This window comes from Pan troglodytes, chromosome 5 (genome assembly GCF_028858775.2).
Source record: "Pan troglodytes isolate AG18354 chromosome 5, NHGRI_mPanTro3-v2.0_pri, whole genome shotgun sequence".
NCBI lineage: Eukaryota > Metazoa > Chordata > Mammalia > Primates > Hominidae > Pan > Pan troglodytes.
The window spans coordinates 182,559,927-182,584,692 of record NC_072403.2 but is presented as its reverse complement, the minus strand read 5'-3'; the positions used below and the strand labels follow the sequence as shown (position 1 = coordinate 182,584,692).

The 24,766-nt window shown below is 51.8% G+C and overlaps 1 protein-coding gene and 1 long non-coding RNA gene across 6 annotated transcripts in view; one reads left to right on the top strand and one right to left on the bottom strand.

The window, feature by feature from the left end:
- The window catches only part of LOC104007095 (uncharacterized), a 34,763-nt gene extending 13,804 nt beyond the window's left edge, over positions 1 to 20,959 (top strand). Inside the window, exons 1-3 of one of the 3 annotated variants that reach the window (XR_010157820.1) lie at positions 4,435 to 4,670; positions 7,938 to 8,460; positions 19,748 to 20,959. This is a non-coding gene — a long non-coding RNA (uncharacterized LOC104007095). Of the gene's footprint in view, positions 1 to 4,434; positions 4,671 to 7,937; positions 9,533 to 19,747 lie in introns of those variants that run through there. The other 2 variants (XR_010157819.1, XR_010157818.1) reach the window with 2 other exon arrangements.
- On the bottom strand, positions 5,955 to 16,979 carry LOC134810225 (uncharacterized). 3 transcript variants are annotated; one of them, XR_010157817.1, is made up of 5 exons: positions 16,579 to 16,951; positions 9,509 to 9,618; positions 9,021 to 9,093; positions 7,722 to 7,843; positions 5,961 to 7,310 (listed from the first exon to the last, which is right to left on the bottom strand). XR_010157817.1 is itself a non-coding variant. In XM_063812698.1 (3 exons), exons 1-3 carry the CDS (start codon positions 16,803 to 16,805, stop codon positions 7,027 to 7,029), a joined length of 621 nt encoding a protein of 206 aa, XP_063668768.1. In that variant the 5' UTR covers positions 16,806 to 16,979; the 3' UTR covers positions 5,955 to 7,026. The 3 variants fall into 3 exon arrangements, 1 of the variants encoding a protein (XP_063668768.1); XR_010157816.1 differs by lacking the exon at positions 7,722 to 7,843 and having other exon boundaries at positions 5,962 to 7,310; positions 16,579 to 16,887; XM_063812698.1 differs by lacking the exons at positions 7,722 to 7,843; positions 9,021 to 9,093 and having other exon boundaries at positions 5,955 to 7,310; positions 16,579 to 16,979.
- Positions 20,960 to 24,766: the final 3,807 nt, after the last annotated feature.

Genomic DNA, 24,766 nt, shown 5'->3' with positions numbered 1-24,766 from the left:
ATCCAGTCGAAGGTTTAGTTTCCCCAGTTTCTTCTCTAATCTTCCAAATTCCCAAAAAGAGACTGGTCTAATTTTAGGGGCTGCTCGCTCTCCCCACTGAGGAAAGTAGGAAAGGGCTGTTGAAGGAAGATTCCAGATCTGCGTTGGAAGTGACTCTAGACAGTTTTGCACCGACATTATCAAGGTCCCCAGTGTCGGCCCAGGTCAGACGGCCACCAGAGGCGGGGCCTGCAGGAAGCCAACAAGGACCTGCGCAGCCCCTGAGCTGTCAGGACAAGACAAGGCTGAATTCTGTCCTCAGGTTTGCCATGGCATGCCATAAAATCCCACCCAAGTGAAGAGGCAGGCCCAGAAGAGCAGTGTGGAGGCAGAGTGGATTAACTGGAAGATATCGCACATAGAAAGCATGAAGAAACCAGCACCTCCCCAAACCCACCATGTTCCATGGCCTAAGGATGGGCGAATAATTGGGAGAGTGCTCAAATCTATTCTTTGGTTTGTGAGTACATAAAATTACTCAGGATAATTTAGAGAGATTTTTACTGTAAGACTATGAATAGTTCAGTGATCCAAAAGGCATAAAATTAGACAAAGGAGGAAAGCCTCATGGGTGGAGAGCAACCAGCCACAGAGAGCCTGCGGCAGTGACAGGCAGGTCAGGATGCTCCTGGGAGGCCTGGACCACCCAGACTTGGTTTTTATGTCTCAAGCTGAGGAGGAGGCACCTGAGGGGCCTAAGACTGTGTCAGTTTAGACCTTGATGGGTCCATGATTAGTGGATGGCCCTGGCAGCACCAGCTAAGTGATGATGGGAAGGCTCTGAGAACTGCTGGGGAAGTCTGTACAGCTCCAGTCCTCCCGACGCCGTGAAGGGCCTCACCCCCGTTCCTCCCGACGCCGTGAAGGGCCTCACCCCCGTTCCTCCCGACGCCGTGAAGGGCCTCACCCCCGTTCCTCCCGACGCCGTGAAGGGCCTCACCCCCGTTCCTCCCGATGCCGTGAAGGGCCTCACCCCTGTTCATCCTGACGCTGTGAAGAGCCTCACCCCTGTTCCTCCTGGTGGGGTAAGGGTCTCATTTCTGTTCATCCTGATGGAGAAACAGTCTTATCTGTGATGATCTGGGTGGTAGGAACACCCTGACAAGTTTTGCTCATTTTGTGAGTGTGGCTAGGCCCTTGCTGCTCTTTTCATCCTTGATTGTGGAATGGTCCTCTGACCCCTGTTCATGCAACTGATGTTTAGATGACTCTGTATCATTAGTTTTCTGAGAATTCTGTTGAAATCATGCACCTTCCTGGGAGTGCCCAATTCTGCCTCAACTGCCAACAGAACACTACATGTGGGACCAGGAGATGAAGCCTGAAGAGGGTCCACTGGGGCTCCCCTTGGGTCCTGGACTCTCACCTCCTTTTGGTGTCCGGAAGAGCTGCCCAAGCCATTTGTTTGCCTCTTTGCCAGGTGTTGTGTGGGGTGCTGGATCGTCAGGGCAGAGGAAGAGTGAGATGAGGGGAAACACTCAGAGTTCCACACAGCTGCTGTAACCGGATACCTCAGCCACAATTTTGTGATTGATAAAGGATGAAAGAAGATGAAAGAAGAACCTGGAAGAAAAGGAATTACCAACAGTCAGCTTTCAGAAATCAGTAGAAACTTTTCAGAAACAATGTTTGATGCTTACTCTGGTAGGTAGAACACAGGTCAGCATATCCTGTGCATTTTCTCATTTTATTCTCAAAATTACGCTTGGAGGTTTTGCCAGCTTTTGCGACGATAATGCCCAAATCACCCCAGTGCTTGGTGATATACATGCATCATTTCTCACTCAGGGTCTTATGGCAGAATCCTGGGCTATTCCATGTGTCTCATCTGGAGCCTGGAGCCCGGGCAGGTTCTTCTCATGGGGTGGGAGTGGGGCTGCTGGGAGCAGAAATGCTGCTGTCCTTCAGCTGGGTGCAGACACGGCTCACTTTCCCTCCTGCCCAGGCCCCACTGGCCCAAGCAATCCTGTGTGAGGAGTGGACACGTGACCCTCCTATGGAGGGGAGATTCGGAGTGAGTGTTCACTGAACAATAACTCAGTCTACCACCTATCATTTTATAGGTAAGAAAAAGAGGCCCAGAGAGAATGATTTGTTAATCAATAGCACCTGATGACAGAGTCCATATTCATAGTCTTGGTGTAAGACTCGCCACTGGAAAGACACAGTCAGGGCCCAGTTCAAGGCATATATAGGAATCTTTTGTTTTTAAGAGATGGGGTCTTGTCATCTAGCCCAGGCTATAGACATTTTTTAAAATTGATCAGGGTTTATTTGCAGATATGTACATCTACTACAGCTAGTTTAAGCAGCCAGGAATGTCATACGGGGATTAGGAGAATCCAGCATCATCGAAATGGATGAAGGAGCAGGATCTAGGCTGAACTTCCTGAAATGACCCAGTAGCACCCCCACAGACCCGGCCTGGTAAGAGAGAGCTGATGCTTTTGCTGCAGTCAGAATTCACATAATGGAGTCAGCTATATTGAATTGTTTCCATGAGGTCAGTTAGACACAGAACTCGTTTCCAAAGTTTCTAATTTTTCAAGAGAAATTAAAGCCTAAATTTTTGAAACTCTCCTGCCTCACCAAAATAAATAAACAAATAGATTAATTAACCCTAACTCTGAAAGCTAACAGTCAGAGAACTTGAAGAACAACTATGACCTAACCAGTGCTCATTACCTCCTCCATTAGCATTTGTCAGTCCTCCTCATCTGCCTGAATTACTGCCATAACCTTCTGACTGACCTGCTTGCCTCTGCACTAGCCCTGTTAAAACTCATCCTTAATACGGAAGTCAGAAATTTTACACTTTTAAAATGTAAATGCGAGTACTGTATATTAAAAACTGCCCAATGAGTTGTTATCTTGATCACAATAAAATCCAAAATTGTAACAATAAAAAAAAAAACCAAGAAAGAAATCCAGGGATCAGGAACCAGCCCCCGTGAGTGCCGGCTCCAAGCCCGTGCTGCCTCTTCTACAGTCTGTGCCAACAGAACAGAGGCCTGAGCTCTGCGTCGCACACCACAAGACCACAGGGACACTCAGCGTCGTAAAGCGAAAGAGGAACAGGTAGAATAAAGGGACATTTGCTAAGTCTTGTGGTATTTAATAACTAAAAACAAACTTTTCCCAAGAAAGTTGGCTTCCAATTCTCTTATCAGAATTGGAGGAGATTCAAATTGAATTGTCAACTGATAGAGCATTACACATAAATCTTGATGAGATACTACCATGTCCATATGATTTTGTTGTTGTTGTTGTTGCGATAGAGCCTCGTTCTATCATCCAGGCTGGATTCCAGTGGTGCAATCTCAGCTCACTGCAACTTCTGCTTCCTGGGCTTGGGCAGTCTTCCCACCTCAGCCTCCTGAGTAGCTGGGACTACAGGTGCTCACCACCACACCTAGCTAATTTTTGTATTTTTTGTAGAAATGGAGTTTTGCCATGTTGTCCAGGCTATTCTTGAACTCCTGGGCTTAAGCAATCTGCCCACCTTGGCCTCCCAATGTGCTGGGATTACAGGCATGAGCCACCGTGCCCGGCCTACCATGTGATTTTTGACATATAACTCTGGAGGAGTTCAAACAATTGAGTCCTGTTGCTCAATGAAACTCTGTATGTGGACAAAGTTTCCTCCATGCTTATACCCCTACAAATAAACACCAGGAAAATAATTGATGCTGGACTCTCTATCATTCCAGTAATAGGTATTAGCCACTCACAGAAAAACTCATTGGAAAAAACTCCCAACCTCGTCCATCTCATCAAGACATACATTTTAACATAAATTTACTTGGAATGTTATTTATTTGTCAAATTGTATGGCATACGTATGCTCTTTTGTTCAAGTATATATTACTAACAAGTTAGTACTGATGTAATGATCGTGCAATTCAGAATAAATTTCTTATGTTTAGAATAGGGTCAGATTCTTAATTTAGTGTGTTCATGAACTTGAATGAAAAAATTACATTTTTTCCCACTAACCTCTAAGTGAAAGTTAGCATTTCCTTCCATTATACATGCAAGCAATAAATGGTAGCGGTCTTAAAGTGTCTGTGACTTTGTCACCAAGAGAAATCAGAGATAGTTTCTATCACATTATAATTGTTGCAGATAACTTGAAACATCGTTTCTGCTTAGCATTGCTTCAAAGTTGCAATAGTTACTGGACTTACATATTGTTACTAGGATTAACAAACTAGACCTTGTTAATGTGTGTGTGTGGGAAAAACTCTCCTCAAACCATGTTTCTCCTCTGCTCTCACACCACAGCAGTCATCAGCACAGAAGCCTTCTGTGGCCAGATGTGTGGGGTTTTCCCCACACACCTAGCAGCTGACGCCAGCTGAGTGTGCTCTGGTGTTCTGACACCATCTTCCCAGAGTTAGCATCAGATATCACAGGTTGAGGGCTCAGTCCCCAAGACTGCCGGCCCCCTGCACCAGTCACAGGCCCAGGCTTCTGGAACTTCCAACAGGCTGCCTTCAAGTTGGGCTTCCCATGGCTCCCTCTTTGGGTTCGATTAATTTGCTGGAGGAGCTCATAGAACTCAGAGAAACACATTAACTGATTTATTGTAAAGGATATTGCTATTGCAAAGGATACAGATGAAGAGACAGGTAGGTCAAGATATAGGGGAAAGGACACAGAGCTTCTAAGGTAGGTCAAGGTACAGGGAAGGGACACAGAGCTTCTAAGGTAGGTCAAGGTACAGGGAAGGGACACAGAGCTTCTAAGGTAGGTCAAGGTGTAGGGAAGGGACACAGAGCTTCTAAGGTAGATCAAGGTGTAGGAAGGAACACAGAGCTTCTAAGGTAGGTCAAGGTGTAGGAAGGGACACAGAGCTTCTAAGGTAGGTCAAGGTGTAGGAAGGGACACAGAGCTTCTAAGGTAGGTCAACGTATAGGGAAGGGACACAGAGCTTCTAAGGTAGATCAAGGTACAGGGAAGGGACACAGAGCTTCTAAGGTAGATCAAGGTACAGGGAAGGGACACAGAGCTTCTAAGGTAGGTCAAGGTACAGGGAAGGGACACAGAGCTTCTAAGGTAGATCAAGGTATAGGGAAGGGACACAGAGCTTCTAAGGTAGGTCAAGGTACAGGGAAGGGACACAGAGCTTCTAAGGTAGGTCAAGGTATAGGGAAGGGGCACAGAGCTTCTAAGATAGGTCAAGGTGTAGGGAAGGGACACAGAGCTTCTAAGGTAGGTCAAGGTGTAGGGAAGGGACACAGAGCCTCTAAGGTAGGTCAAGGTACAGGGAAGGGACACAGAGCTTCTAAGGTAGATCAAGGTACAGGGAAGGGACACAGAGCTTCTAAGGTAGGTCAAGGTATAGGGAAGGGACACAGAGCTTCTATGTCCTTCCTGGGTGTCACCCTCCAGGAACCTCCAAATGTTCAGCTCTCTGGAAGCTCCCGGATCCCAGTCCTCTAGGGTTTTTATGGAAGCTTCAAGACATCAGCATGCCTTCCCACAGGCTATAGGGGGTCTTGCTTCATGGGAGGGTCTTAGACCCACAACCAGAAAGGCAGGGAAGATTAGAATCCTCCCTTGGGACAGAACTCTAATCTGAAAGGGGGCAAGAGGTCAGAGGCTGCCCCTGAGACCTAACACAGCCAAGGTTATAACAAAAGACTGTAACAAGAGGCATGGGAGTTATGAGCCAGGAGCCTTGTACGAAAACCGGTATCTATCACACCACCACAATGTGTTAAAGAGGCCCGTGTGTGACTGTACCATGATTAAGCTCATTTGATGGGTGTATTTTGGTGCACGTGTTTTCCTTTTTGATCTTGTGTATTTTACTTTCTGCATTTAAGGACATTATTCTGAGAAGAGGTCTGTGGGCTTCACCAGATCACCAAAAAGGGATCCACGGCAAAAATTTAAAAACACAAAGTTAGTGGCTTACGGTCACAACGTATTTTTTTTAATGAATTTTTTATTGAGGTGAAATTCAAGAAACATAACATTAACCATTTCAAAGGATAAAATTCAGACACATTCAGCACATTTACAGTGTGGAATCCAGCCACATTCAGCACATTTACACTGTAGAAATCAGCCACATTCAGCACATTTACAGTGTAGAATTCAGTCACACTCAGCACATTTACAGTGTAGAATTCAGCCACATTCAGCACATTTACAGTATAGAATTCAGCCACACTCAGCACATTTACAGTGTAGAATTCAGCCACACTCAGCACATTTACAGTGTAGAATTCAGTCACACTCAGCACATTTACAGTGTAGAATTCAGCCACATTCAGCACATTTACAGTATAGAATTCAGCCACACTCAGCACATTTACAGTGTAGAATTCAGCCACACTCAGCACATTTACAGTGTAGAATTCAGCCACACTCAGCACATTTACAGTGTAGAATTCGGCCACACACAGCACGTTTACAGTGTAGAATTTGGCCACACTCAGCACATTTACAGTGTAGAATTCGGCCACACTCAGCACATTTACAGTGTAGAATTCAGTCACACTCAGCACATTTACAGTGTAGAATTCGGCCACATTCAGCACATTTATAGTGTAGAATTCAGCCACATGCTATACTAGGATCCCACCTAGGAGGGAGTTCCTAGGTTCCCAGTTATAAGAATTCTCTTAGGGAGTGAAGCAGAATTTTATTTCAAAATGGGGGTGCTTCCTAGTTTTAAGAATTCTCTTAGGGGCATAAGCAGAGGAGTTTTATTTCTCTGTGTGTGTGGCAGGCTCCAGGTTTTCAGAATTCTCTTGCAGGGTGCATGCAGGGTTTTGTTTCAGGCAGCTGTGTAGAGATCCAGGAGGGTCACTGCCTTGCAGCACCTTTTTGTTCACTCACCAGCTAAACTTTGTTTCCCAAGCAACTGCTGTATGTCAGGCATTCTGCCAGGTGCAGAAACAGAGCTGAGCTCGTGGCCGGGTCCTGTGGTTGCTCCTGGAGGAAAAGGGGCCTGAATATTGGATGGAAAAAGTCTTATGAGGAGCCTGGAAAAGAACCTGTCAAGTTCAACTGTGAGCACCAGAGCCTGGGCAGGCAGAGAGACAAGATGGGGCAGCTGGCAGAGGAGCAGCATCTCTGTCCTTGGCAGTGTGAGCATCTGTCTGTCAGCAGCCGCCTCTGGTGGAAGCCTGCAGGCAGCTTGTACCTCCTGGCAGTGGGAGGAGACACCCAGCACTGAGTGTCAGCGACCGAGGGAACTGTCAGTGAGGGAAGGAGGGATGTGACTTCAGTGACATCTGTTAATCCTTCTCCAAGGCCTGAAAAAGAAGGAGCATATAGCTTAGAAAGACAGGGCTCTAGGAAAGGATGGGAATTAGGGCATTCAATAGAGTCCCAGAAAAACTGGACATGTGAATTGAGGAGCAGGCACAGCCCTGCAGGAAGTAGGTGAGGCAGGCAGGTGGGGTGAGCAGCTTTGCAGATGTGGTCACAGTGCAACCTTCAGGGTCTACATACACATACATCTCAGCATTTACAGTGTGTGTTTTGTAGGATTTTTAAAATTGATTTTGGCCGGGTGTGATGGCTCAAGCCTGTAATCCTAGGACTTTGGGAGGCCAAGGTGGGTGGATCACGAGGTTAGGAGTACGAGACCAGCCTGGCCAACATAGAGAAACCCCATCTCTACTAAAAATACAAAACAATTAGCTAGGCGTGGTCGTTGGTACCTGTAATCTCAGCTACTCAGGAGGCTGAGGCAGGAGAATCACTTGAACCCAGGAGGCGGAGGTTGCGGTGAGCCAAGATCACGCCACTGCACTCCAGCCTGGGTGACAGTGCAAGACTCCATCTCAAAAAACAAAATAAAATAAAATAAAATTGATTTTCCTTCTTAAAATAACTTTGTGGCAAGATAAAGTGCCCTGTATTTCATATATTTCCAGGAATGCTGGGAAACGAGGAGAAAGACTATGCTTTTCACAGCATCACAGACGGTCCTGGACCCTTCCTATCAATGGGACTATTTCAGAGCTGCCACTTGGCCAGGGCATCGCAGTGGGCTGTTGGATCAGACCAAGAGGCACCAACTCAAATGCCCCCGGCAAGAACCTATGTCAGGTGGATGGGATGGTTATAAACGGCAGAGCTATGCCTGCTATCAAGGATTAGAATGAAAATATCTGAGCAGCCTCAGCAGATAGTAGCTGGTGACACCTCAGGAGACTGGAAAAGCCCTACCTTCCAGGACCCCTAGACCCAGCCCTTGCCTGTCTTGAAACAACAAAGGGAGTGATCTTGGGGACACCAGAACAGTCTGCTTGCAGAGATTAGGAATAGGACAGCTTCTTCCAGTCAAACAGCGAGACTAAAAATGAGTCTAAGGCTCCAGCCTCTCCAAATTCCTCCTGGCCCACGCATGAACATGGTCTCCGTGGCTATCGATTCTTCTGAGCCCACCTCCTCCACGTGAGTACACACGCTTGTCTACTTATGGTCTGTGAAAGTGCACAGACTTTGGGTCAAACAGATTTGAGTGTAGAGTCTGGCTTCGAATTCCAGACCCACCTCTTCTTCACTGTGTGATTTGGGGCAAAATAACTTGGCCTCTGGAAGCCTCAGTTTTTCATCTGTAAAATGAAAGCAGCACTATTTTTCACTACGTTGTGCCAGCACACCACCCATCTAGACCCTAAACAAGGTGGACCCCAGCTGGCTCCCTGGTGACCAGCTCCAAAATGCCTTCCTTTGGACTTCACGTTCTGTGAGATGACGCAAACCCTGACATCTGGTTTCATCCAGTTCCTTAGCTTTTCAGTGACAGGCAGCTGAACTCAATTGTTAATTGACTGATCTCCATTGCATAGGGTTACTGTGAAGCGCATATGAGATCACAGATGTTAAAGTGCCAAACCATGTGGCTTATTTAGGACTCCTGACTTTCCTAATGTTGCATGGAGGATATTTAATCATAAAACAGTTAAATCTGGCATAGTGGGTTACCAAGAAGAAGGCAGGGTTCCGCTTACCATACTGAGAGAGGGGTTGAGGCAGAAACTCCCTGGAACTATGGGCAGCAACAAAGGAGGGAGGGCAGGTCACCTGTGCAGAAGAACATGCACACACACAGGAATGCACACATATTTGTACACGGGCACACTCATCTGCACACACACATGCACGCATACGTGCACACCCTCCAGCACACATGTGTTCAGATCATGCTCTCATTTACACGTGCACACGGGCATGCACACTCATGCACATGTACTGTTGACTCTATCTCGAGCTTACACATCAAAGCCACGATCTGGTTCAGTACTTACTTGTTTATTGATATTCCATTTAGCATTTACCGAGTACCTTCTACGTAACTTGGCTAGGCAGCCTTTTTTCTCAAACAAAATCCAGTACAAATCCTCCCTCATCCATGAAATCTTTCTGGATTCTCCAGTGGGATTGAACTAATCCTCATAGAACTTTCCATGTGCCCCTGCTTGTCACGAATTTCATTTACCTTCAGAGTAAAATTGTTGCACACACTTCTGTTTCCTTAAGTGGCTGTGGGAGCTGACATTCTGGGCCCCAGTGCAGAGTCTGGTCCTGAAACTGCGTCTCAGTTCTTGGCTTGAGAAAAGCACAGCTGGTTAGAAGTGCTTACACCATGGAGGCATGAAGAGGACGTGAGGGTGACTCATTTTAAAAGCAATGCGTTTATCTTATCTTCCAGTGCAGAGAGAGAGAGAATCCCCTGCTTAGAGCACAGAAGCTGGTGCACCGTCCTGTGCCGCATTGTCCTCTGGCTGCCTGCCTGGGGAGACCCCTCTCCCCTCTCCTTCCTGAACGCAGGCACGAGGATTTGTACATACCTGCACATAAATATGGTATTTCCCAGAGGGCCTGGCATAAACATTCTTAATATGTGCTTGTTATATTGCAGTGAACTAACACCCACAGTCAGTCAGGAAACAAAGTGCATTGCGTGTTACCTGGGGAACAGTCAGCAGAACCTTGATTTTACCTGGAGAGTCTGGGGCTGCACTTTTGGCACGTGGGAGTTCCCACAGCTACCAGTCCAGGAATCCCAGGGTGACTGCCATTTTCCAAGGGTTACATCCCCCAAATATGTCACAAAACATGTTTAAACAAATACCTTGGCTTCTGCTTTTTTATCTATACAACAGTTCTCAACATGGCCACAGATTAGAATCAATCCTGATGCCTTTTTAGAGTGTACATTACCAGAGCCCCCAGGCTGACCGAGCTAGAACCATGCCTGAGGCCATAGCACGTCAGTGGTCTCAGAGCACGCGGGAGATTCCGTGGGCCCCCTGAGGCCATAGCACATCAGTGGTCTCAGAGCACGCGGGAGATTCCGTGGGCCCCCTGAGGCCATAGCACGTCAGTGGTCTCAGAGCACGCGGGAGATTCCGTGGGCCCCCTGAGGCCATAGCACGTCAGTGGTCTCAGAGCACGCGGGAGATTCCGTGGCCCCCTGGCTAGAACACTGGACCAGATGGTCTGCAGGTTCTCCTCCGAGTCTGATGGTCTTGTCTATGTTAAAATGTCCCCAAAGAAGATACGTTTTAACTCATTTAAATAAATATAAGCTACATAGCACTTTGAATAGAGGGAAGGGCTGCGTCCCCCAAACAGTCATCCAGCATAGACATACTGCAGCCCCAAAGCCATCGCCAGTCACCCCTTGGGCTTTATTTGCTGAAAAGCATTGGCATTTGCTGAGATGGTTGTGCACCCATCTGTACCCAGAGAAGCTTGTCAGCCACTCTGAGCCTTTCTGAAGCAACTCGGCCCCAAAGGGAAGACTCCTCCTGTGTTTGGTCGTGGGTCTTCTGAGGAGGCTGAGGAATAATGTGGAAGAAAGGAAAGAAGAAGCAACCTCTGATTCAGGGTTTCTGTTCATAACAACATTCTCCCCAGAAGAAGGAGGGGGAATTGGATAGCTCTGGGAACCAGTAATGGGATAGGGAATTTTTAAAACCTGTATAGACCACCTGTTTGAAACTGTCTCACAGGACATGGGGACCAAAAGCCACTGTCGCCTGACAGCTGCTTGGTGGGAGACACGAAATGAACAGGGTCTCATTTTAGTGCCCGGAGGGACTGGTGTGCCACGGTCAGAGCACACTCTCAGCCGGCACCTCTGTGGACAGAGTCCAGGGTGGCCATCCTTCACGCTATTTAATTCGTTTGTTTGTCACAGGAGTGGTTATGGAGCAAAGCTCACAGTAGGGTGCTGAGGGGTCGATGACAGCAGCTTCTGCAGTCTCAGCACAGGGTGCATCTGGATCAGAGCCTGGGCACATCTAAATTATGCCTGTTTTGGAAACTGGCTGCACTTTCTCCTCCTCGCTGTCTGTGGAGCAAGGCCCAGCTCTGGCATGGGATGTAGGCAGATTCTTCTAGAGGGGGCACCTGCTCCATCTACAGCTAAAAGGTGGACCTACTTGAAAGTTTTGTCACTGTGACTCAGACCACTAAGATGCTGCTCTTCGATGTGCCAACACGAAGGGGTAAATGGTGTGGGTGTCAGTCAGTCAGCCTGTAAATGGTGCGGGTGTCAGTCAGTCAGGCTGTAAATGGTGTGGGTGTCAGTCAGTCAGGCTGTAAATGGTGTGGGTGTCAGTCAGTCAGGCTGTAAATGGTGTGGGTGTCAGTCAGTCAGGCTGTAAATGGTGTGGGTGTCAGTCAGTCAGCCTGTAAATGGTGTGGGTGTCAGTCAGTCAGGCTGTAAATGGTGTGGGTGTCAGTCAGTCAGGCTGTAAATGGTGTGGGTGTCAGTCAGTCAGGCTGTAAATGGTGTGGGTGTCAGCCTGTAAATGGTGTGGGTGTCAGTCAGTCAGGCTGTAAATGGTGTGGGTGTCAGTCAGCCTGTAAATGGTGTGGGTGTCAGTCAGTCAGCCTGTAAATGGTGTGGGTGTCAGTCAGTCAGGCTGTAAATGGTGTGGGTGTCAGTCAGTCAGGCTGTAAATGGTGTGGGTGTCAGTCAGTCAGGCTGTAAATGGTGTGGGTGTCAGTCAGTCAGGCTGTAAATGGTGTGGGTGTCAGTCAGGCTGTAAATGGTGTGGGTGTCAGTCAGGCTGTAAATGGTGTGGGTATCAGTCAGTCAGGCTGTAAATGGTGTGGGTGTCAGTCAGGCTGTAAATGGTGTGGGTGTCAGTCAGGCTGTAAATGGTGTGGGTGTCAGGCTGTAAAGGGTGTGGGTGTCAGTCAGACTGTAAATGGTGTGGGTGTCAGTCAGGCTGTAAATGGTGTGGGTGTCAGTCTGGCTGTAAATGGTGTGGGTGTCATTCAGTCAGGCTGTAAATGGTGTGGGTGTCAGTCAGTCAGCCAGCCTGTAAATGATGTGGGTATCAGTCAGGCAGGCTGTAAAGGGTGTGGGTGTCAGTCAGTCAGGCTGTAAATGGTGTGGGTGTCAGTCAGTCAGGCTGTAAATGGTGTGGGTGTCAGTCAGGCTGTAAATGGTGTGGGTATCAGTCAGTCAGGCTGTAAATGGTGTGGGTGTCAGTCAGGCTGTAAATGGTGTGGGTGTCAGTCAGTCAGGCTGTAAATGGTGTGGGTGTCAGTCAGTCAGCCTGTAAATGATGTGGGTATCAGTCAGTCAGGCTGTAAAGGGTGTGGGTGTCAGTCAGTCAGGCTGTAAATGGTGTGGGTGTCAGTCAGTCAGCCTGTAAATGGTGTGGGTATCAGTCAGTCAGGCTGTAAATGGTGTGGGTGTCAGTCAGTCAGGCTGTAAATGGTGTGGGTGTCAGTCAGTCAGGCTGTAAATGGTGTGGGTATCAGTCAGTCAGGCTGTAAATGGTGTGGGTGTCAGTCAGGCTGTAAATGGTGTGGGTATCAGTCAGTCAGGCTGTAAATGGTGTGGGTATCAGTCAGTCAGGCTGTAAATGGTGTGGGTGTCAGTCAGGCTGTAAATGGTGTGGGTGTCAGTCAGGCTGTAAATGGTGTGGGTGTCAGTCAGCCTGTAAATGATGTGGGTATCAGTCAGGCTGTAAAGGGTGTGGATGTCAGTCAGTCAGGCTGTAAAGGGTGTGGGTGTCAATCAGTTAGGCTGTAAATGGTGTGGGTATCAGTCAGTCAGGCTGTAAAGGGTGTGGATGTCAGTCAGTCAGGCTGTAAAGGGTGTGGGTGTCAGTCAGGCTGTAAATGGTGTGGGTATCAGTCAGTCAGGCTGTAAATGGTGTGGGTGTCAGTCAGGCTGTAAATGGTGTGGGTATCAGTCAGTCAGGCTGTAAATGGTGTGGGTATCAGTCAGTCAGGCTGTAAATGGTGTGCGTGTCAGTCAGTCAGGCTGTAAATGGTGTGGGTGTCAGTCAGGCTGTAAATGGTGTGGGTATCAGTCTGGCTATAAATGGTGTGGGTGTCAGTCAGTCAGCCTGTAAATGGTGTGGGTATCAGTCAGTCAGGCTGTAAATGGTGTGGGTGTCAGTCAGTCAGGCTGTAAATGGTGTGGGTGTCAGTCAGCCTGTAAATGGTGTGGGTATCAGTCAGGCTGTAAATGTTGTGGGTATCAGTCAGTCAGGCTGTAAATGGTGTATCAGTCAGGCTGTAAATGGTGTGGGTGTCAGTCAGGCTGTAGGAAAACTGTTAGGAAAGCTATGACTCCCTTGCAATGCTGTGTACATAGTTTTCATGTTGGCAGATGTTTGAATAAAAATGGTCTATTCTAGGAAATATTTTTCTATTAACAACCATCTCATTACTTCACGGCATATACAAGCTATTATAGGGATAATTTCTTGTAGACAAAAATCCAGTTGTTCCTGAAATGGTATTTTATAGGGTTTAGGATGCAGGATTCAGGCAGCCCACCTGGAATATGCTGTGTGAGGAACAAAAGATCCAGCTGCTCAGACTTATTGCTGCAAAAACATTAACCAAAATGAGCAGAAACAGCTACCAAAACATCATTTGAAGAGTTTCAGGCAAAATATTGTTCTACAACAGTGGCTAAGTCACAGGCAATATTATAACAAGCATAAAATCTTTATGAGCCTCCTAATAACAGCCTCCAGCCACCATTTTAGAGATTTATCTGAGTGAATGCACTCATTTCACGTAGACGAGGGGCTAGAGATACCTGTGGGAATGGCCAGTGCAGTTGCTCTCGTTAAAGCAAAGTCAGTTTCACGGGAAAAGTTCAGGAAACTCGGCTGCCTATAGAAATCCCTGTGGATCCACTCCAGCTACTAGCTTCAGTTTCTCACATCTTGACGTACCCACCCATTCACAACAGCGTCCAGTTCAGGAAACTCGGCTGCCTATAGAAATCCCTGTGGATCCACTCCAGCTACTAGCTTCAGTTTCTCACATCTTGACGTACCCACCCATTCACAACAGCGTCCAGTTCAGGAAACTCGGCTGCCTATAGAAATCCCTGTGGATCCACTCCAGCTACTAGCTTCAGTTTCTCACATCTTGACGTACCCACCCATTCACAACAGCGTCCAGTTCAGGAAACTCGGCTGCCTATAGAAATCCCTGTGGATCCACTGCAGCTACTGACTTCAGTTTCTCACATCTTGACGTACCCACCCATTCACAACAGCGTCCAGTTCAGGAAACTCGGCTGCCTATAGAAATCCCTGTGGATCCACTGCAGCTACTGGCTTCAGTTTCTCACATCTTGACGTACCCACCCATTCACAACAGCGTCCAGTTCAGGAAACTCGGCTGCCTATAGAAATCCCTGTGGATCCACTCCAGCTACTAGCTTCAGTTTCTCACATCTTGACGTACCCACCCATTCACAACAGCGTCCAGTTCAGGAAACTCGGCTGCCTATAGAAATCCCTGTGGATCCACTGCAGCTACTAGCTTCAGTTTCTCACATCTTGACGTACCCACCCATTCACAACAGCGTCCAGTTCAGGAAACTCGGCTGCCTATAGAAATCCCTGTGGATCCACTGCAGCTACTGACTTCAGTTTCTCACATCTTGACGTACCCACCCATTCACAACAGCGTCCAGTTCAGGAAACTCGGCTGCCTATAGAAATCCCTGTGGATCCACTGCAGCTACTGACTTCAGTTTCTCACATCTTGACGTACCCACCCATTCACAACAGCGTCCAGTTCAGGAAACTCGGCTGCCTATAGAAATCCCTGTGGATCCACTCCAGCTACTGGCTTCAGTTTCTCACATCTTGACGTACCCACCCATTCACAACAGCGTCCAGTTCAGGAAACTCGGCTGCCTATAGAAATCCCTGTGGATCCACTCCAGCTACTAGCTTCAGTTTCTCACATCTTGACATACCCACCCATTCACAACAGCGTCCAGTTCAGGAAACTCGGCTGCCTATAGAAATCCCTGTGGATCCACTCCAGCTACTAGCTTCAGTTTCTCACATCTTGACGTACCCACCCATTCACAACAGCGTCCAGTTCAGGAAACTCGGCTGCCTATAGAAATCCCTGTGGATCCACTGCAGCTACTGGCTTCAGTTTCTCACATCTTGACGTACCCACCCATTCACAACAGCGTCCAGTTCAGGAAACTCGGCTGCCTATAGAAATCCCTGTGGATCCACTCCAGCTACTAGCTTCAGTTTCTCACATCTTGACGTACCCACCCATTCACAACAGCGTCCAGTTCAGGAAACTCGGCTGCCTATAGAAATCCCTGTGGATCCACTCCAGCTACTAGCTTCAGTTTCTCACATCTTGACGTACCCACCCATTCACAACAGCGTCCAGTTCAGGAAACTCGGCTGCCTATAGAAATCCCTGTGGATCCACTCCAGCTACCGGCTTCAGTTTCTCACATCTTGACGTACCCACCCATTCACAACAGCGTCCAGTTCAGGAAACTCGGCTGCCTATAGAAATCCCTGTGGATGCACTGCAGCTACTAGCTTCAGTTTCTCACATCTTGACGTACCCACCCATTCACAACAGCGTCCAGTTCAGGAAACTCGGCTGCCTATAGAAATCCCTGTGGATCCACTGCAGCTACTGGCTTCAGTTTCTCACATCTTGACGTACCCACCCATTCACAACAGCGTCCAGTTCAGGAAACTCGGCTGCCTATAGAAATCCCTGTGGATCCACTCCAGCTACTAGCTTCAGTTTCTCACATCTTGACGTACCCACCCATTCACAACAGCGTCCAGTTCAGGAAACTCGGCTGCCTATAGAAATCCCTGTGGATCCACTGCAGCTACTAGCTTCAGTTTCTCACATCTTGACGTACCCACCCATTCACAACAGCGCCCCCGTCTCCCTCTTTCTCCTTCAAGATGGCTCCTCCTGGTGAAGGCCTATCAGTCAGCCTCAGAATCTCGCTTGCAGCCTCACCCTCTGGCTGCAGAGCTGTGCTGGGAGCACGTAATGGGGGAGTGGGTGAGAGAAGGGGGAGCTCCGGGCCCTTCTGGGGCCTTGGTGACACCCAGTCAGCTTGTGGAAAGCAGGATCAGAGGCCTCAAGCCAAGGAACTGTGAAAAAAGGACCCAGTGGGATGTGAATTCCACAAACGCCTTCTGTAATGTAGGAAGGGAGACACCTTTTGTCTTGTTACCCCTATGGTGGCTTGGGGCCACCTTTTGAAAGCTCAAGCTCACTCACCTTTGCAGATGATGCCGCAGCCAACACAGTCCTCCACACCTCGGGCCCCCTGCACCACCAGCAGGTGTGAATTCCCATCCTCTGAGGGCAGTTATGGGGCTGAGCAGCAGAAGGCCAGGGCGCCGGCCCCTTTGATCTCCGACACTCCTCAGGGCCATTTGTGAGCAGCGGGGGAGGAAGGTGGAGAGGCTCTGCTTCTCAGCCAGGTGTTGACGGCTCAGCTCCATGAATCCCTGAGTTCACAAAGGAGGAAGGCAGGAGCCAGCCCTGTGAAGCACAGACTGGCCTGCACGGTGTTGATGGTCTCTCAGGGCGTGGGCGGGGAAACCCCCTACCTCTCCCAGAGAGAGGAGGGGTGAGGGCCGAACCTCCTGTTTCACACTTTAACACTCTTGTTTTATGTGGGAACCTCTCTCTCTTACAGCTTTGTTTTCTAACCATTCATGGGCTCCCATGAGTACACTGGTGGGGATTTGTGAGGGAAGGAATCCAAAAAGGTCCTTCAATCCAGCCTGCTGCCTCTTGGCAGAACCACACTTCTCAGGGATCTGGGGCTGAGGCGAGTCAGACGGCGGGTGCAGAGCAGCACGGTGCCGCCTTGCTCAAGTGGGAGGCTTGAGAACCTGCCGGCTGCCCCAGTCAGCTGCACGGAGGGGAGAGGGCATGGGAACTGCACATGGCTATAGGATCAGGCTCCGGCATCTGGGGTGCGGGTGAACTGTGTGAACCCGGTGCTGCTCACAGGACACCCAGGGCTACCCTGTGAGGGGTTCAGAAAGACAGGCAGGCTGCTTTGGCTTGGGTGACAAAGAATTTGGGCCTCTAAGCAAAACGATTGGAAAAAGGCTGCTTGCCTCTTGCAGGCTGAAAAATACTCACCATTGAAAAGGGGCCCCTTTTCTCCTCCTGCCCTGATAAGTTTTCCCACAGTCTACCATGGAGGGTCTCATGAGCCTGGCTGAGGTCCCCAGAAGCCTCCTCTCCTTGCACCCCTGACTGCCCCCTCCACTGTAACTATATTTCCTGCAAAGCCCACCCCATGCTGATTTGTAACTTGCTTCCATTTCTATAAAAATCTGGGTGCAGGGGGCAGAGTGATTGGTACCTGTGCCAGCCCCCTCCTCCCAGTTGTCCCTAGAGCTAGACCCTCTTCAAGAAGAACACCTGAGTCCTTCTCCCAGGCTGGGCCGGGGCAGGCAGGTGCTGATCCAGGAAGCCACCTGTGGTTGTCCTCGAAGCCACATTGCTCTGGCCAAGGCCACTGAGCTGGGCTTCCCCTTCAACCAGACAATCTCAGCACGGGGGCCAGCATGCAGCCAATGCCCCTCCTTACCGACTGGGTGTCGCCCTCCCCTGGTCCCGACAAGCCTCCCCAGACCCAGGCCCAGCCTCCGCAGCCTCCCCAGACCCAGGCCCAGCCTCCGCAGCCTCCCCAGACCCAGGCCCAGCCTCCCCAGACCCAGGCCCAGCCTCCCCAGACCCAGGCCCAGCCTCCGCAGCCTCCCCAGACCCAGGCCCAGCCTCCGCAGCCTCCCCAGACCCAGGCCCAGCCTCCCCAGACCCAGGCCCAGCCTCCGCAGCCTCCCCAGACCCAGGCCCAGCCTCCCCAGACCCAGGCCCAGCCTCCGCAGCCTCCCCAGACCCAGGCCCAGCCTCCCCAGACCCAGGCCCAGCCTCCGCAGCCTCCCCAGACCCAGGCCCAGCCTCCCCAGACCCAGGCCCAGCCTCCGCAGCCTCCCCAGACCCAGGCCCAGCCTCCCCAGACCCAGGCCCAGCCTCCGCAGCCTCCCAGACCCAGGCCCAGCCTCCGCAGCCTCCCCAGACCCAGACCCAGGCCCAGCCTCCACAGCCTCCCCAGACCCAGGCCCAGCCTCCGCAGCCTCCCCAGACCCAGGCCCAGCCTCCACAGCCTCCGCAGCCTCCGCAGCCTCCACAGCCGCTTCTTCCCTCCACTCTTCCACTTCTCACCAGTCCCTCCAGGTCCAGCTCAGGCACCGCTTCTGCCCCTCCCGCCCCTGCCTACTGAGCACCTCCCCTGACGGCCCCAGGCAGGCCTTGTTCCCTGGCTCCTTTGGAGATGAGTTGTTGGTGAACGTTACAGCTAACGTCTGTGTGGCCATCACCACTTTATGCACCCAGATGATCTCACCATCCCCACACCAGAGCGTGTGCGTGGCTAGGTGCTTTGCAATGTTCGCTGAGTGGAGGCCTCCGTTCCAAACACGCCCGATGTGGAGGTCACCGTTCCAAACATGCCCGATGTGGAGGCCTCCGTTCCAAACCTGCCCGATGCTCCAGGTGGACCCCCTGGGTGTGAGGGGTGCCCGGCGAGCTCTGAGCCTGCCCACCAGGGCCAGTGAAGGTTATGGCACAGCACCAGCCCCCTCCCCATCACTGCCCCCTCGCTAGCTTCTGCCTCAGTTTTCTCCCACTTCTGTCCTCCTCAGAGCCTTGGTCTGGGCAGTGTTCTGTCAACACCTACATGAGCAGCTCCAGCCCAGCAGACATCCAGTCTCTCCATAAAGGGAGCTGGCACCTGCTCCTCACGATGGGCACGTGGCCCCCCCCATTTCAGAAACTATGAGGGTAGGCGGGAGTTGAATGGCTAGCTCTTGAGCAGCTCCTATGTGGTAGGCCCAGATCCCAGCCCAAGCAGCCCCAAGGCAGGAATGCAGGTCCCTTAGGGATCCAAGCTCCATTTCCTTTCCTGCTTTGACTCCAGGGCTTCCACTCCCAGGACCTCTCACTGCTGAGAATCTCATTTCAGAGTGACTGCTGGGTTGAGGGGCATTATGTAAATGCTTTGATAATAACATGTAAGGTGAGGGGGGGATGGAGGGAGGAGGAAGAGCTAAAGGGTGCTCTGTGGTGTCTGCACATCCTGGTGCTGCTGGTCTGTGCCTGTTACCCCCTCTCTTTGTAGGACTTCCTGGTTTGTATGATACACACAGCCTACTTTTAAAAAGCCACCCGAAGTCCTACAAACACCACTGTTGATGCTCATTGGTGGACTTATCTTGTGGCCACAACCAGCTGCAGGGAGGTGGAAGGTGGGGGCTGGCCTGGGCTCCTGGCCTTGACCGTCTTCAGGAGTCTCGGTGACTGGGGCTGTGGCCGGACCACCTGCTGGATGGTGGTTTCCATTTTGTCTGCCTGGTCCTCTCCACAGGGCAGCCGTCGGGTGACCAGCTTTGCGGTGCCAGCAGTGGTCAGGGCTGGTCCCAGGACCCAGGAGCCTGTGTCACCGAGCAGCCGGCCCGAGCCAGCCTGGGACTTTCCGGAGGATGTGTGCCAGCGTCTCTCAGAGGACACTTTCTTCCTCTCCAGGAGCCTCAGCCCCTTCCCACTTCCTTCAGCTCCCAGACTCAGGTCCACCTCCACCCTGCCCTGCACCTGGGGAACAGCGAGGAGTGGGAGGCTGGGCCGGGCACCCCCAGCTCTGTTCCTGGGCCCCAGCCCCAAGCACCGCTTGGCTCCCATGGCCCTTGCTACTCACTCTGGGCCTGGCACCTCTACAGCCTCTTTTCCAAGCCCTCCTTCAGCCCCTGCCACCCGACGTGTGTCTGCTCCCCAGGACGGGACTTGGCTCTCACTTCTCTGCCTGCCGGCATCTCCCACCCTTCCCATGTCTCCGTCCTGAGCTGCCTCTTTCTCGTGCTCATCCTGGGCAGTGAGGTCATGGACCTGAGTGTGCCTGTCCTTTCTGCATTCCCTGCGGTGCAGCGCGGTGTGTGGCTTTTTATCCAAGTGCACCTGTTCCCCTGAGTTCCTGGGTGGCATTCTTCTCCTTTCCCTTCTTGGACCTTCAAAGCACGATTCTTCAGGTTCTTTCCAGGTCTTCGGGCCAGATCTGTGGAATCGTACTGTGATTTCTCAGAAGCTTTGTTTCATAAGACTGTTGGTTGTGTTAAAGGAGCATGATCTGTGAAGGTCGGTGACAAAAGAGGAAAGTGAAGGGAAGGGCACCCTGACCCATGGCTCCTGAGAGGGGCATCCCCTCGGCAGCTGCAGAAGTGAGTGAGCGTAACTCCACTGCGAAGGGGTCTCAGTGTCTCTGAGCGGAGCTCCCCCAGTGCAGTTCCCCCAGCGCCACCTTGAAGGCGTGAGGGGCATGGGGTCCGGGGGTGAGGAGGGGCCCTTTGGCCTATTTGTGGGTGGACAGGAGCATGCTGAGAAGCCCCTTCCTGCATCTTTTTCTGTCTTCTGGTCATCACCAGGAGAGGGAGAGGGTGCTGGCCACAAACCACTCGATGCTGGGGGCTAACGGGAGCAGGTGTGGAGAGGGGGCTTGAGGAAGCCCATTGAGCTCTTTGCCTGGTGGATGTTGCTATGAATTTTGGATTTTGATTATACGATGATAAAAATTACACAAAAATGCAAATGCTCTGCTATTCATTCAAATATGCAACAAATATTTGAGTACCCTCTATGTGCCAGATATTATGAATGTTGTATCGGCCATCATTTTTCTTAGAAAATTATTCAGCATTTCTTAGGCTACTCACGAGCTTAGTTATTCTTGACCTCCTAGGCATACCCAAACATTTCGTTAGCCTCTGATGTGCAGGCCCCCGGCCCCTGTGTTTTGTGATCAGAGCACTCAGGAGCAGCCCCTTCGGTCTGAATGCATGCCATGTGAGTGTCTCATCTTTGCCATTAGGTACAAGGGATTCGTACGCATTTAACAGTTTATATATTTAATAGCTATTTTTCTAAGACGCTTAGCACAATGAACGCCAGCCACACAGGTCCCTGTGTGTTAAGGATGAGTGGAGGCCTCCATTTCCCACCCCCGTGCTCAAACCTGCAGTCATGATGCCTCTCTTGGGCGAGATCCGAACCCTAGGGGGCTTTTTGGGGTCCTCAGTGCTTCTCTGCTACCTCACTTGTTTCTGCTGAAATGGAAAACAAAGGAAGCTGTCTTCAGCAATAGGAGGGTACCAATTTGGTTTGAGGGCAAAGTGAAAGGTTCTTTGTGGCCCTAAAAACCACAGTAGGACCACTGAACTGTGGCTTTCCCAGGCCCCAGTGCACGCAAAGTCCTTGACACTCGAGTTGGAAAAAGTGGGGTATTAGGAGGAGGAAGTCTCAGCGCTCCTCTGTGGTCACTCACTGCTTCTCTCTCACTCCCTTTCTCCTTTTTCTCTCTCTGCGTCTCAGGCTTCAAGACCTCCGACATCTGGAGGCTCCATGCAAATCCCACCAAACGTGTGAAACTGCCTCAGTAGCCCACACGAAGTAGAATTGATAGGAAGTATGTGAGGGTTGAGGTGCACTGTGCTCATATGCATTGTGCTCATAGATGGGAAATTTTGTTTGTAAGCATTCAAATATCAATCGGATTTTTTACTTTCATATTTTGGAGAAAAGAATCTTTGCTCCAGTTCTTATGTATTTTGGGGAACCCTTGCAGAGCTCATAGACCCCATAACCCTGGGGCACAGGGTTGGGGTTAGACACCCCAAGTCCTGTTTCCTGCTGAGGGACCTGGGCTAACGCCTCTGGCAACTCCTATTTCAAGCTTTAAATGAAGTGTTTCTTGGCTTCCCTTTCCTGCATTTGCTGTTCACAGAGTCCCCACCACCTTCAACTGTCACCTCATTTGCTCCACCAGGCACTGCGGAGATGGTCATCCTGCAAGAAAACTCTGATATTGTCACTCTTGTACATAAAGACTCCTGTGGCAGCACTTGCTTACCGTGAGGTCCAGCATGCGGCTGAGCCAGCAGGACTTTCACTTTCGGATCTGACTCACATCCTCTCCTGTGTCCCCGACCACCCCGACCCCCAGTGTGGGCATTCCCACTGATCACTCTGTCCCCTTCACAACCTTTTGTCCCCGGCCACCCCGACCCACCTCACCCCAGTGTGGGCATTCCCACTCATCACTCTTGTGTCCCCGGCCACCCGGGATAGGGACTCCTCCTGTGCGATAGGGACTCCTCCCGTGGGATAGGGACTCCTCCTGTGGGATAGGGGCTCCTCCTGTGGGATATGGACTCCTCCTGTGGGATAGGGACTCCTGTGGGATAGGGGCTCCTCCTGTGGGATAGGGGCTCCTCCTGTGGGATAGGGACTCCTTCTGTGGGATATGGACTCCTCCTGTGGGATAGGGACTCCTCCTGTGGGATAGGGACTCCTGTGGGATATGGACTCCTGTGGGATATGGACTCCTTCTGTGGGATAGGGACTCCTGTGGGATATGGACTCCTGTGGGATATGGACTCCTGTGGGATAGGGACTCCTGTGGGATACGGGCTCCTCCTGTGGGATAGGGGCTCCTCCTGTGGGATATGGACTCCTCCTGTGGGATAGGGGCTCCTCCTGTGGGATAGGGGCTCCTCCTGTGGGCTAGGGACTCCTCCTGTGGGATAGGGACTCCTCCTGTGGGATAGGGACTCCTGTGGGATACGGGCTCCTCCTGTGGGATAGGGACTCCTGTGGGATATGGACTCCTGTGGGATATGGACTCCTGTGGGATACGGGCTCCTCCTGTGGGATACGGGCTCCTCCTGTGGGATAGGGGCTCCTCCTGTGGGATATGGACTCCTCCTGTGGGATAGGGGCTCCTCCTGTGGGATAGGGGCTCCTCCTGTGGGATAGGGACTCCTCCTGTGGGATAGGGACTCCTGTGGGATAGGGACTCCTCCCGTGGGATAGGGACTCCTCCTGTGGGATAGGGACTCCTCCTGTGGGATAGGGACTCCTGTGGGATAGGGACTCCTCCCGTGGGATAGGGACTCCTCCCGTGGGATAGGGGCTCCTCCCGTGGGATAGGGACTCCTCCCGTGGGATAGGGGCTCCTCCCGTGGGATAAGGACTCCTCCCGTGGGATAGGGACTCCTCCCGTGGGATACGGGCTCCTCCCGTGGGATAGGGACTCCTCCCGTGGGATACGGGCTCCTCCCGTGGGATAGGGGCTCCTCCCGTGGGATAGGGGCTCCTCCCGTGGGATACGGGCTCCTCCCGTGGGATACGGGCTCCTCCCGTGGGATAGGGACTCCTCCCGTGGGATAGGGACTCCTCCCGTGGGATAGGGACTCCTCCCGTGGGGTACGGGCTCCTCCCGTGGGGTACGGGCTCCTCCCGTGGGATAGGGACTCCTCCCGTGGGATACGGACTCCTCCCGTGGGATACGGGCTCCTCCCGTGGGATAGGGACTCCTCCCGTGGGATACGGGCTCCTCCCGTGGGATAGGGGCTCCTCCCGTGGGATACGGGCTCCTCCCGTGGGATACGGGCTCCTCCCGTGGGATACGGGCTCCTCCCGTGGGATACGGACTCCTCCCGTGGGATAGGGACTCCTCCCGTGGGATACGGGCTCCTCCCGTGGGATACGGGCTCCTCCCGTGGGATAGGGGCTCCTCCCGTGGGATACGGGCTCCTCCCGTGGGATAGGGACTCCTCCCGTGGGATAGGGGCTCCTCCCGTGGGATAGGGGCTCCTCCCGTGGGATACGGGCTCCTCCCGTGGGATAGGGGCTCCTCCGGTGGGATAGGGGCTCCTCCGGTGGGATAGGGGCTCCTCCCGTGGGATAGGGGCTCCTCCGGTGGGATAGGGGCTCCTCCCGTGGGATAGGGGCTCCTCCCGTGGGATAGGGGCTCCTCCCGTGGGATAGGGGCTACTCCCGTGGGATAGGGGCTCCTCCTGTGGGATAGGGGCTCCTCTTGTGGGATAGGGACTCCTCCTGCAGGATATGAGCTCCTTTTATGGGATAGGGACTCCTCCTGTGGGGTAGGGGCTCCTCCCGTGGGATAGGGGCTCCTCCCGTGGGATAGGGGCTCCTCCCGTGGGATAGGGGCTCCTCCCGTGGGATACGGGCTCCTCCCGTGGGATACGGGCTCCTCCCGTGGGATAGGGGCTCCTCCCGTGGGATACGGGCTCCTCCCGTGGGATAGGGGCTCCTCCCGTGGGATAGGGGCTCCTCCCGTGGGATACGGGCTCCTCCCGTGGGATAGGGGCTCCTCCCGTGGGATAGGGGCTCCTCCCGTGGGATAGGGGCTCCTCCTGTGGGATAGGGGCTCCTCCTGTGGGATAGGGACTCCTCCTGTGGGATAGGGGCTCCTCCTGCGGAATAGTGGCTCCTCCTAAGGGATAGGGGCTCCTCTTGCCCCTATCCCCTTTGGGTCCTTGGCCCCAGCAGCCAGGCTGGGACTGCTACCATTTGGGATACTTCTTGTTCTTCCCAC